Source organism: Fringilla coelebs (assembly GCF_963513975.1).
Source record: "Fringilla coelebs genome assembly, chromosome: 11".
In the NCBI taxonomy this organism is placed as follows: Eukaryota; Metazoa; Chordata; class Aves; order Passeriformes; family Fringillidae; genus Fringilla; species Fringilla coelebs.
Window position 1 is genome coordinate 7,078,893 of NC_140037.1, and position 13,521 is coordinate 7,092,413.

The window sequence follows — 13,521 nt, forward strand, 5'->3', positions numbered from 1 at the left end:
TGTGTGCTTTTCCAGCTGCAGGGCTGAAGTGCATCCCAAAGGGTGGGAATTTTGTCAGAGCAGCAGGACATGCTGAGCTGCCAGGCTGGGTCTGCTCTGGCCTGAGCTCCACGCTCAAGAAGAGACTGGCTGCAGCATGAAGAGGGAGGGACTTCAACTGTTAGAATAAAGAACATCTAGAGAAGTTAAAGGTTGAATGTTTTTGGAGGAGAAAGCAAATCCTGCCTCCTGAGGTCATCCAAGCATGATAAATCCACACAATCTTCTCAGGGAGATTTCTTTCTTGGCTAATGCAGCAGGAGTCGAGTTGGGGATCTCCAGAGCCTGGGAAATGTGAGAGGGTGTAGCTTGGATTTAGTTCTGTGGTGGACTCAGGCGTGTTATAGATTGTTAGATGTGTCTCTGATAGCCTGCAGAGGTTATTGTTAGGAGCAGTAAACACACCTACTGCACAGGACAGGGCAGATTGGAATGAAATGCTGCTTCTGATCCTTAGGTCGGTTTTCATATCCTTTCATTTTCTCATTTAACCAGGCTGCAGTTTATTGATTGATATTTCAGAAAGCTCAGATCAGTGATGCTGGAATAGTAGCATCAAGCTTAGCCAATGCTTTCAGCTCTCTATCCTGGCTTGCAGAAGAAAATTAATTGTTTTCTCGATGACAGATGGCACATTTAAGGCCAGAACAAAAGAGCCTGTTCCTAGCAGTCCTTAGTTGAACAGTTTTATCCACAAAGTGTGGAGAAAAGTTATGAAAATAATTTTGGCCAGTGGTTGTTGATGTACTTTCTTTTAGTACTTCTGTAAAAAATTAGTTTCTAGGAAACACCTTTGTGCCTTTAGAATAAATTTTCTGCCAAAGATTTGATTTTGAAATGCTTTTTAAAAATAGTCTTCTAAAATGGAAGAAAGCCTCACTTGAGTCTTTTGCATGGGAAGACCTGTGCACAGGAGCTGCACACCTTGTCCCTGGTTTGTGCACCTTCCTCTGCGTGACTCTGACGGAGCCCGTGCTCTCTGTTTTCCAGGCAGAACCCAGATGTGCAGCTGCAGTTACAACAGAGACCACCTCACCACCACAGCCCAACTTCTTCCTTGACATCCCTGGGATCTTTGACTTTGCTGCAGTCTCCACCACCCTCTAGGCTGTCCCCTTCCCAGCACCAGCAACCTCTGACTCCCAGCCAGGCAGATCCTGGCGTGCTGCCACGGCCCCAGCAGCCGTTCTTGTCCAACCCGGTCCAGCAGGGGGATCTGTACCGACTATGCCAGCCCTTCCTGGGCCCGCAGCAGCAGCAAGGCGACTCCTACTCCATGATGACCCGGGCCCAGCAGATCCCTTCCCCCTACCAGCAGGTGCAAGTGGATCCTTTTGCCATCGTGTCCAGGGCCCAGCAGATGGTGGAAATCCTGTCCGAGGAGAACCGGTCCCTACGGCAGGAGCTGGATGGGTGCTATGAGAAAGTGGCCCGGCTGCAGAAGGTGGGTGGTTGTGCAATTCAGGCATTCTCCTGTCTCTGGTCTAGCCCCTAATTGAATCATTTAACCTGCAAGTGTTGGATTCCTTTGCTGAAGGGATTGATGACGTACTTTAGAGTCGTTTGTATGCAGATTGATTAGTCTGTGTCCAGTGCCTTTGGAATCAGCTTAACTTTGGCAGAAGATGGAATCAAAGCCTTCAGTTTTCTGCTAACAGTTTGTTGACTGTGCTCAAAAGCACATCCTCCTCAGCTGCTGAAGAGGCTGACTGCTTGGCTTGCTTGCCTAAGTTAAGGCTTGTCCAGGATAGCAGCAATTTCATTTTCCCAAAAAGACTTCAGAGCTGCAGGAAGGGCCTGCTTGGGGTGGCATGAGACCACAGCCACTCAAGGAGGCACAGGGGACATTGCTACAAAACTGGTTGGCACCAGTGTGCAGGGCAAGTAGTGCTGCTATGGCTACACTAAAGACATTTGGACTGCAGGACTGGGACTAACACTCCTTTTGTCCCTCTCTCAACACCACACAATTTCCATGAAAACTTAATGTCTTGATTTGGACCCACCTATTTGCCACCTTTGGCTTTATGGAACAAACAGAATAAATGGTGCTAAGACATTTAAAAGGAAATACCCCAGTGAGACCCATCATTAATGTGCATGTGTGGAGGTATTTTTATGCTGCCTCACAGAAATAACTTCTTGATGACCAGTGGCTTAAAGCTGGGCAGGAGGTCAGCTCTGCTTTTGCCTTGCAGCTGTGGAAAAGCTGATGCTACTTAGCAATTTAGGACTTTGTGGGCCTTGCTGTGCTCTTTGCACCGAGCTGTGTTTGGGGCCAGAAACGTGTGGCTGCTTGTCCTTGAGTTCAGGTGACCAGTGTGGCTTTCCACACTCATTATTCCCCATGTTACCTCTTACCAGGGACATATGTTCATTTGGTTGTATTTTTTTTGAATGTTTCTGGCCAGGAAATACTTGAGAGAATTGTTTGACAGCTTCCTGATAATGACAGAAGGATAGAAATGCACTTCCCTCCACCTCCCTGTTGATCACTTGCTGTAGACAGTGCTGATGGGGTTTGCTGTGGTCTGGATCCATATTTCCATAGCAAATCATGCCCAGGAAGGAGAGTAAGGAGAGAATCTCCTGCTCTGGATGATCAGAGAAGCTTTACACTGAAGGATAGAGCATATTCTAAAAAGAATGATAAAGCATATTTTATTGCAAAATTATTCAGCCACTTGTATTCTTTCTATAGAGGGAATCATCACAGACTTGAGACTTTCTTTTACTTAGCGTCTAAGTGTAGGTTTCCCTCAATAAAGAACACTTGAGACAAAGTAATCTCCTGTCTGAGACAATGAAATTTGTTAGTGGAAAATAGTAAGTGCTTGTTTTCACTTCCACTGCAGCTGGAAACAGAAATTCAGCAAGTTTCAGAGGCCTACAAAAACCTGGAGAAATCATCCTCTAAGCGGGACGCCCTGGAAAAAGCCATGAGAAACAAACTGGAAGGAGAAATTCGTAGGCTTCATGATTTCAACAGGGATCTAAGAGGTAAATGAAGTAAAACTTCTGTTCTTCAATGCTGGGGTTTTTTATTGTTATGCTTACTTGGCAGGACAGAGTTTTGCTGCAGAATTCAGTGTCTGACACGATTGGAATATGACAGGATACTCAGGTGCATTCAGTAGTCAGAGATTTTAAGCACTTGCTGGAGGAATGGAACAGACAGGTTTAGGAGAGGGCTGCAGTCTTTCATTTCCAGCCTGTTTCTCATTGACAAGAAACATGTGATAAGCCAAATACCATAAACCAGATGCAAGCCTGGAATTCTCTCATGTCTTATATCCTAGAGACAATTTGTACAATTTGTTCAGTTTACACAAATGGAAAGAGGTTTTGCTGACTGCCTAATCCCACAGCAGGCATGTTCACTTTATTTCCTGTCCAGTGACCCTTTTTGCACTGACATACAAACTGCAGAGTGTCTGTTCTTCCTGAAGGTCTTGTCATTCCTTATCAGTGTAGGCATCTGGTTTTTTGGATCTCCCTTCCTTTTCCAGAGTGAGATGTTATTGGTGTCTGGTTCTTGCTAAGAGGCTGAGGCAGCCCCATGGCTGGCAGCAGAGTGGTGTTGAGTGGTATTTGACCTTACTGGGGGGAAAAGTTTAGGCATTAGTTTGGAAGGTGGAAATCATCTGAAATTTGACATTTTTGAAGGTGCACAAACAGTTGTTTAAACTGTAAGTTTAATATTTTTAAGAAAGCCTTCTGATTTTCCTGCATGCTGTCACTGCCTCATGTCTTTAACCAAAACTCCCAGAAATAGTTTTGCATCCAGGGAGTAAAGCCATACATTTCCCAGTACTGTACCCAAAGGCCTGCATTAAATAATCTTATTCTTAATAAAACACAGCATAAACCTTTTCATTCTAATTTTCACAGACTGATACAAGTTTTTAGCAGCTTGGAGCAGCAGAGCTGTTAAGCTGTTTTTAGGGTTTTACACTATTCCCTCAAGTCAGGTAATTGGACAACAGTAATTTAATCTCCTGTTAAGATTTAGTGGAGAGTTATAAGAGATCTTTTAATTGCATGGTGGGATTTGTGTGAAAAAAATAAAAGTATAAATTGAAAAAATAAACTTCTGTGTTATAGATGTTAAAAATAATTTCTTTGGAACTTTAGCCTGTTTTGTCTCATTGAGTGTATTTCCTTAAGGACATAATTAAAAACATTTCAAAAGTGAGTGCCAGTTTCTGATAGAAATTAGCTGTAGAATTAGCAGATCCATTCCCCCAGCATCAGGAATGTCCTGAGCAGATGTAACTTAATGCTTGAAAGTTGTTAATTATTTCTTTTGCTTTTATTGAATTGTTTTGCAGAGCGCATGGAGACAGCCAACAAGCAGCTGGCAGAGAAGGAGTTTGAGGGCTCTGAAGACAATCGGAAAACCATCTCCCAGCTCTTTGCACAAAGTGAGTTTCACAGCCTTTGTGGGTCAGTGGAAAGCTCCAGTCACCTGGGAGGGAGGACAGTGCAGCAGGTTAATGATCAGCACAGAAACCAGGGCAGTGGCAGCCCAAAGCTGGCAGTGCAGAAAGGAGGAGGGATCCAAGAATCCCTTTTCTGTCAGTGTCTAAAGTCCATCTGATGGGATTTATTAGAGATATTGGAGCAAAGGTAATTTTCAGTTAAACTGTAAAATTAGTGTTTACCCCATAATTTACGTATTTTATCCATCTATTTTATTCCTTGAAAGCTTTGAAATGAAAGCTTCCCCAGGCTAGCAGGAGTCCTGGCATGAGTTAAGGCCAGTAGGAGAGGAGCCTGCTAGGTCTCCTATCTCCTTCCTCTTTAATTTGCCACTGCCCTATCCTGTTGAGCAAAAATAAAGGGGATGAACACTCCTGCAGTCTGCTGGGCTGGGTGAGGGTCAGGAATTCTGTCCACAGCAGTGGATTTATCACAAGGCAAACCAAAATGACGGGTGTGAAATGCTGCTTTTCCTTTGTTCTGAAATGTCTTGAGGCTGACGGCGTCGGGCCAACTTTTCTCTCATCCCACAGTGTGCTCCACCCTTCTGACAATGCTCACTTTTCTCCAATTGTTATATAAAAAGGTAGTGCAATAAAATTGCAAAACAGAGTTTTTCTGTGGTGTAATAGACACTGTAGCTACCCTGGCAGATTCTGGTGTCCCTCTCTTGTGTCATCTTTAGCTTATTCCTTGTGGTTTGCCTTGCAAGCAAATGGCTGTCAGGGAGTGAATTCCAAACTCCTGGGAAGTCTGGGAGTTTAGTCTCTCCTTCTGCTGGGTAGACATTGAGGTTCATAGGTGCACCCAGAAATTGGAGAGGTCAAAGCTGTGTGGCCTCTCCTTTTGGATGAACATGGAAGCCACAGTGCTGCATTTAATCATTTCTAGGGGTGCTGCAGGACTTGTCAAGTGAAGCAGCTCTCACTTGGAAAAAAGTGTGCAACAAAACCTCCAAAAGCCTCTCTGCAAGCATTTCCAGACTAACAAACAGCCTGGTAGCACTGACTGATACCTGCTGGCATAATGCCACCCTGTCTCAATGCAGCTCAGTGTAATGTGCTCACACTGGCACCAACTCATTCCTGGGTGGAGGAGAAATGCTGGGGAAAGATGGGCAAAAAAAAAAAAAAATCATGTGATGACATTTGTCCTTATGTCCTGGGCTGGCTCAGGGTTTGCTCTGCAGAGCTCTGGGTGCTGTTGGTGGACAGGTTTGTTTTGCAACCTGTGTGTGGGCTGTGTTGATTCCCTGGCAGAAGGGAATCTTTAGCTACTCTGTGTTGCTAAAGCTTTGCTCCTGGCTCTTTGCTGGCAGAAGAAAGGGAGTAATTGTGGTCCTGTAAATATAGTTATGCACATGCTTGCACAAATGGGCCTGTGTGCTCCATATGCAGTCTGTCCTAACACCCAGCACCTCGTTCCTGTTTTTCAAGCCTTCCACTCCTTGTCCTCATTCCTTTGTCGTGGGATATTGGTTTCTGGAATGCAGTTTCTCTGGTGTCATCAGTGCTGGGTGTAGATCACTCCAGGGAGTATTCTGTGGTTGTGTATGCAGCAAGTGGGTTAATGTTATCTTTGGAGCTGGTTGGCTCGAGCTGGGAATGGCAACATACACAGAGGACATCGGCTCTGTGTTGTGGCTTTGCCTAACACCCTTTGTGATAATTTCTCCAGTCTCCAATTATTTTTATCCTATCTATGTTTTTTATGAAGGCAGTGCCCTGTTCCTGCAACACTCAGCATTGCTGCTCCAGGTCTTCCTGGAGAGCAGCAGAAAAGGATGAGCTGCTGTGTTTGGAGTGGCAGGTCTGCTCTGGGAAAGGACAGAACAGATGTATGTGCCTCGCTTCTGGCCCAGGGGGTCAATTTTACAGACAGTAGAAGAAGACTGAGGAGTTCTTACTGCTGATTTGTTTTCTGACTCCTCTGAAGATATTGCTGGGGGGGTCCTCTGAGAAAGGACAGAATCCCCTTCCAATTTGGGGGGTCAGTGTGGAAAAAAGGAACACAAGTTTTTCAGGAAACAGTTTTTCAGCAGACACCAGTCTGCTATCTCTCTCCCCAGCTTGAGATATTAAAATTACTCAGTTTGTTTTCCACTGCTGAAAGCGCAGAGGTGAGGAGGTGCCAAGTTTCACTAACCATCTGCATAATCACAGCAAATTACCTGAGTAACTGTACTGAGTGATGCACCTTCTGTTCCTTCTCACTATCTTTGTGGCACATTGTTGCTTGAAGATACCATACTTGTTTTTCAGGATTACAGGTCCTTCTCTTCCTTGAAAGCCATGTCCTTTCCTTTTCCCTCTTAGCACTAGATTTGCATTCTCTTTCTTCTAAGAAGTCCAGTGAAGTCTTCCCCTCACCTCTGGAGTGAAAGGCTCCTGAAAACTGGGCAGAGACAAGTGCTGTGTATTGATAACTATCACTTTTTTATCTCTAGACAAGGAAACACAGAGGGAAAAAGAGAAACTGGAAATAGAGCTGGCTGCTGCCCGCTCCACCAACGAGGACCAGCGGAGGCACATCGAGATCAGAGACCAGGCCCTGAACAACGCTCAGGCCAAGGTGGTGAAACTGGAGGAGGAGGTAAGAATGCTGAGAAAGAGGAGTCAGGGTAGCTTGTGTTCCAGCAAGAGTGGCTGTGGGAATGAGTTTGTCTTGTGGAAGTTATAAGGAAATCTGCTTTCTTCAAAGCTGTTTCTATCGGCTTAGCTTTGTGTTGACTAGCTAAACAGATAAGCCACAAATCTCTATTTCCTTGGAAATGCTTTTGTCTAAGCAGCCATATTTTGTTTTCTTTTTGTTTCAACTGGTAAAAGTGGGCTGGAAGTGGAATCTCAGCCCTGGAAACCTGCTGAACTTGGCAGAAATTCAGATCTGGATGGACTTTCAAGCAATATCAGATGAATGTGGCTTGTCCCTTTGCCAGGTGTGGGGACAGTGCAGATCACCGTGTGTGCCCAGCATTTGTAATAAGCTGGGCATGACCTTAGTTGTTTTCTCTCCCTTTCCTCCCAAGAAGGAATAATACATTTGAGCTGCTTAGCTGGGCAGCTTTCACAGCAGTTTCTTTTGTAGCCTTGTCCCTGCCACTCATGGCTTTCACCTTTGTCCCTTCTGCGTCACGGTGTCCGTCCTTTCCTCCTGCGTTCTGCTCTCCTCTCAAAGGCCCCATTTCCCACTCCAGCCTCTGCTTCCTTTACTCCTACTCTTCCTCCATGGAGAGTCTCAGGAGGAAATCTCCTGACCAAGCACACTTCCTCGCTGCAGATTTGTTCTCCAACCCTGCCATCTCCCTGGCTACCAGCACTCAGCGTCACCCTCGGCTGGGCACTGTGCCTATGTCCACCTGAATTTTGCTGCTTTCAGAGACATTCCTCAAACCCTCCCCCTTGTCTCCTTTTAGTTCTCTCTCCCTTCAGGATCCCATTGTGCCAGGAGAGGAGGAATGATCAAACACTAAGTGAATATCCTCCTCTCCCAGGTACAGGTGTAGCTCATTTCTGAGTTTTAGCCTGCTCTTCTCTGAGCTCTGGATTTGCCTCAATAGCCCTCCCCTGAATCTTCCTGTGTCTCTCCCAGGTGTCCTTATTTTTTGCCCTTCCTTTAATCTCTTCGTGGAAGCCTTTCCTCAGTCCCTCTGGGTCTCCCCTGGACCTTCTCTGCTCATTCAGGATGTTCTTGTGGGTTTATCTGCTGTCATAACCTCTTTTAGCCTGGCATGGCTGGCTTGCACTCACTCAGGGGACAGGGAGCATTAGGTTATAGGGTAATTTACATCTGACATGGCTCTCTTTAACTCTCAAACTATTCTCATTGATTCTGCAATCTATTGGAGCTCTTTGGCTTTCATTCAAATTCATTTAAAAGTCTGGTGGGTCACTAACTCTAAGTACATGGGACATCCTTGTGGTTTCCCTGGAAAATGCTTGGAGTCAGTGTGGGTGAGGTGCTCTGATCAGCTGGGGCAGCACACACAGCACTTGGCTGGGTTGATCCTCTGTGTAGGCACTCTTTTTGGCTCCTTCACACTAAAGTTGAAGCCTTGAGGGGTAATAATAATTGTGTGTTTTCTTTTCAAAAGACTAAAGACTGCTCTTGTTCCACTAGAAGAATTGAGTTCAGTGCTGTGGCAAAGCATTTCTGCCTAGGTAGAATAGTGAAATAGGTAAGTCACTCTGGGCTAAATTGCATGATAGCTTAAAAAGCACACACAGGCTGATCCAGGGTGAAATGATCTGCATGAGGGCTTGGTCACATGCATCCAACCTTTGCTCGAATCCCAGGGTGTGCAGGAAGTGCCACCCTTCCTGCTGTAGATAAATATGGAAGCGTCTCAGTGAGGGAGCAGGAATTAACTCTGCTTTTTCCTAGAGGTGAGAGAGAATAAGCGGAAAGAAATGGAAAAAAGTCACTTTTGCAGGTTTCCCAAATCACTTTTTAATGAAATGCTTAGGATTACAACGCATTTGTTGCCTCATTAGTGTTGAACTGTGGAAAGTTCTCCAATCCCCAGGCTGTTTGGTAATTCCCAAAGGCAGCCAAGGAGCTGCTCAGAGCTCAGGGCACATTTAGAAGGGGCTGGGAACACCATTCTGAGTTAGTGGCATTCAGTGGCCAAGAGATATGAGCAATTAGTGGATTATTTCTTTATTCTGGCCAGGTTAATCTGAGTGACTAGTCTCTGTAAGTGTCAGGAATTTCCAAACTGGTCCTGCAGCAGAGGGTGGAGTTTCTTAGGCTCAGGTTTGGCAGCTACTCTGGCTCAGGGCCTGGGGGGGGGGATGCATATTTCAGTTGTTGCCTCCTCTAATGTAAGTTTTCAGCTTTTTTTTTTACCCTTTCCATTTTGACTTCCTATTAAGCAAAAGTAACCTTGCCTTGTGTGCACCAGATCCTTTATAAATTAATATTTCCATTCTAGGGAGAGCTATAAGCCATATATGATTTTAAATGTTGCATTGGAATTGAAGCTTTAGGTTCTTTTCAAAACCCTTGGCTTGAATTGCCAATCTGGACAAAATCTGTGAAATGTAGACACTTGTCTACACCTGTGGAGCTTTGAGGGTTTTTATAAATGCTGGATTTTAGCATCCAAGTTAGAGGGAAAGGAGAGATCATGGGATGTTAAATGTGATGGAGAAAGGAATGATCTTGGAGATACTGAAGTACAGTGTGAAGCAGTTGGATGCAAAAGTAGACATGCACAGAATGCTTCTCCTGTTAGCAGGGGTGAAATGGCTCTTCAAATTTAGAACAAGCTGCCATTTAAGTTTTTGATAGTGTGGGGTTTATTTCTGCAAAGTGCAAAATAGGGTGAGTGATCATAAATATTTAAAGCAAACTTAAATGTGTCTACGAACAGAATTGTTAAGTATGTATATGTTTTATGTATAATATTTAAACTTTACTACTTCTCTGCTCTCCATAAAGATATACACAGTTATTAACCCCTATTTTCACTGCTCTATTTTTGTTCTTGCCTTTAGTAAATGTTCCACAGTTTTGCATAAATCAGCAGCTTACTAAAATGGTTTCTAGTGAAGTATTGGTCTGTGGTTTCTGAAATCAAAACTTCAGATTATTTTCATTACATGTAATACATTTGACATAAATTGAACATATTTGAGGTAAAATGAATTTTGGCTTAAAAATGCACATCACAGTCAGAAACAGTGATAGTATTTGGAGCTAAAGCAATGAAAAATTCTCATTTTGGACCATGGATTGCTGTGAGGGTCTCAGGTGGGATGGCAGCAGGGTTGTGGCTGCTCACACAGGATTTAACCCCATCTGCTCACATCCACCTTGACAGCCTGGAGCAGATGGAGCAGTTAAGCTGGGCTTTGCTTTGGGCCAGGGCCAGAACTGCTGGCTTTGCAGGAAGGACCATCCTGACCCACCTGACTCTGAGTAAATGCTGACTTGCTGCCAGTCCTTACCAGACCTGGATTGTTGCAGGAGGGAGTTTGGTGCCAAATACTTTATCTAACCACAACTGCTGAGTGCAGAGGCTACAAGTGCTACTGGTTTTACTTTTTTTTTGTTTTGTTTTCTCCTCAAACTTGGTCATTTCTACTTAACCTATTTAATTTATACCATGGAAGACCACACTTCAACTTAAGAAAAGTTTGTGGGTTTTTTATAGTAGTGTTACTTGTACTCCTTTGCTCCACTGCTTTACAAATCACTTTTTTACCAAGTGCCTCAAGGAGACAGCTTTGAAGAATAATGACAAGCATCAGGAACATAAAAATATCTGCTCTTTGCCATCCTCACACACACACCTTGCAGTAAGAAGAGGAGACCACCTATGTAATGGGTAGAAACTGGGGGATAAGGCAGAGGACAAGTTTGAATGAAATATCTTTTCTAAAATTGCTTGTGCTTGGAAGTTCTAAGATCATTCAGCCATCACAATTCCAGATGTAGCAGATACCAGCTGAGATGATGTGTTCATCTCTCACTGTGCTGTTGTGGAGAGAAAAAATGCTCTATTTCTGATAACACTGAGGCTTCAGTCTGGGGGGAAATGCAAAAATACATTTCCCAGTGACATCTATTGTACTTTTTAAGCTGTGCCTGAGATACTTTCAGAACAGAGCCTTGGCTTGTAGAGAGGAGGCCCAAAGGAGAGCTGCTTGATGCCTGCTCTAGTTTTTTCCAGTCGCTTTCCTGGGTCTATAAAAAGATATTCCTGCTCTCCACAGCTTTGTTTCACATAGACTGAGAGCTACCTAATACTCCTTTCAGGAAAGAATTGCTTCTAAAAGGGACAATTTTTGGATGGCTTGTCACTCCTGGATGGATTGGGTGCCGGGGAGAGAAACCTCCCTGTTTTCCCTGTAACTGCTTCCCTCTAATGAGCTGCATTCTTGTGACAGAGCTGCCTTTTTATTGCCATGTCACTGTCTCACATGTTCTGCCTGTTAGTGATTTTCCAGTGATGGCTTTGAGAGTTAGAACTTTATTTTAACACAAACAAACGGGGCGACGACATTGTGACATTGCCATGCCACAAGCGCTGTTCCCTAGCACGGGATAGTGTTACCAAATTGTTTCAGCAGGAATTCTTGCTGAGGCCACTGGCGCCTTGTTGGGCCTGAATTCAAACAAACTGAGGCTTCAAAGGCATCCTAGAGGAATATATTCCAACTGCAAGAGGGTGAGGTGATGTAAACGTGCTTGCTGGCTTTTTTTTTTTTTTTTTTTCTTTTTAAACTACATTTCTGCCATAGCAGGCAAATTCTTGTGGGGAAACACATTTTCAGCTGCATCTGAATGGATTCCGCTTTAGGATAAACCCAGAATGTTATGAAAACACCCTGAATATATTAAACAAAGGACTTTGAAGACATCAGAAATAGTGGGTGGGAGACAAGCAGATGCTGATGAGTGTTACCAATTTGCTGAAATAGGAGCTGTCCAAGATGAAGAGGGTAATGGCTAGGTTTGACAAAATGCCTGGGAGAATTCTGAATCAGTGCAGGAAGTCTTCTCTTCTTCCCCAGAAAAAAAAAAAAAAAAAATTTCTTTGCTGAGTAACTCATCTGGAAGCAATGAATCTCTTTCCTCAAAGAAGATCCTTCCCCCTCACCTGCTGTGTCCAGGGCTGTGTTTGTCCTGCACAGGCAGCTCCAGTTGGAGGATGTTACAGCCTCCCTTGTGCCTTGTGCCTTGACTGAAAATTCCTCATTCCTGAGTGCTCCTGCTCCCTTTCCATCAACCTCTGTGCCCTCCTCAGAGCCTTCCTTCTGCAAGGACCTGGGATCCCTGAAAGGCATTACATGGTTTGCCAAAGCCTAAATAAATGAGGAACAGGATTTGTTTGGCTTTTAGAATGTTGTTAATTCCCTTTCTGCTGGGCAGTTGTAATAATAATCAAATTAATAATCAAATATCCCCTGTTTCTTAGAGGAAAACTTGTCTTTGGCCCTTGATTTTAGACTATGCAAGTACATGCCAAGGGAGAGGGGAAGTTAAATGAAACTGGAAATACTTGATCAGGCAGCCAGGGAGTCTTTCAGGGATATTTCCCTGCATTGCTTTGCTCTTTGTGCCCTGGATTTCTGCAGAGCCCAGGTCAGTCATGGTCATCTTTATTTTTCTTGTCTGAGTCCTGTTGCAGCATTTACATAAACTGTGTAGTAAATGGCAGCTGGAGAGTGGCTGCTCCTGTTTACATTGGTTTAGTTAGAATTATAGCCTGACCTCTGATGCTTGCTTAGGACATTTTCCAAAGCAGTCAGAGATTGACCTGGAGATGATAAGGACATTATTGAAATTGTGCTGTAGGAAATGCTGGGAGTGGATACAGTCATCCTGCTGTGCTTCCAGACATGCACTGAGGTTATTTGAGATCTGACATCATAAAGAGGTGTTAAAATAAAGATATTCTCATTAGCAAAACGCTCTGCATTTTCAGAGCTCCCTTGGAGGCAAAGCAGTTACGATACATTAAGTGAACATGAGCTTGCTTCTTAGTTAAATGCTGTACCATCAAAAGGAAAATTACTATCTTGTCAAATTTATTTAAAATTACACTGCAAAGGGTGTGACTGCATCCTTGTAAAGCTCCAGGAATGAACTCTTATCTAGAGCACGTGTTCTCTGCAAGGCCTGATGCAGAGGAGAGAATTCCTGTGGCCTTTGATGCCATCCCTGCCCTGGTTGATGTTGCTGTGGCCCTTGGCACTGAGCAGCCAATTTTGGTTCTTTGCTGGGTGAGGGAAGGTGGGGAATCCATGGCAAATGACCAAGAACAAGCCTCAGCTCGCTGCCTTTTTTCCTTCTTCCCATCTTAGTTATGTCTTCAGCACCTTGGCAATACTCAGGAAATTGTTTCCAATTCCTGTCTTAGGAAAACAAGATCATACTCTTGATTTCTGCTAATGAAATCCCTCTGTGCTTAGAAGAATCATTCCTGATCTTCTTTACAATGAGAGTTAGATCTGGTCAGAGAGGTGAAAACCAAAAATGTATAAATTTAGATTT

At 44.0% G+C, this 13,521-nt stretch overlaps 1 protein-coding gene across 2 annotated transcripts in view; it reads left to right on the plus strand.

Annotated features, from left to right (window-relative positions):
• The window catches only part of AMOT (angiomotin), a 58,454-nt gene that overhangs the window by 33,001 nt on the left and 11,932 nt on the right, over nucleotides 1-13,521 (plus strand). For both annotated transcript variants that reach the window (XM_084212855.1, XM_084212854.1), the window contains exons 4-7: nucleotides 1,030-1,483; nucleotides 2,895-3,039; nucleotides 4,371-4,463; nucleotides 6,968-7,113. In XM_084212855.1, coding sequence (XP_084068981.1) covers nucleotides 1,030-1,483; nucleotides 2,895-3,039; nucleotides 4,371-4,463; nucleotides 6,968-7,113 — 838 coding nt within the window. The remainder of the gene's footprint in view (nucleotides 1-1,029; nucleotides 1,484-2,894; nucleotides 3,040-4,370; nucleotides 4,464-6,967; nucleotides 7,114-13,521) is intronic.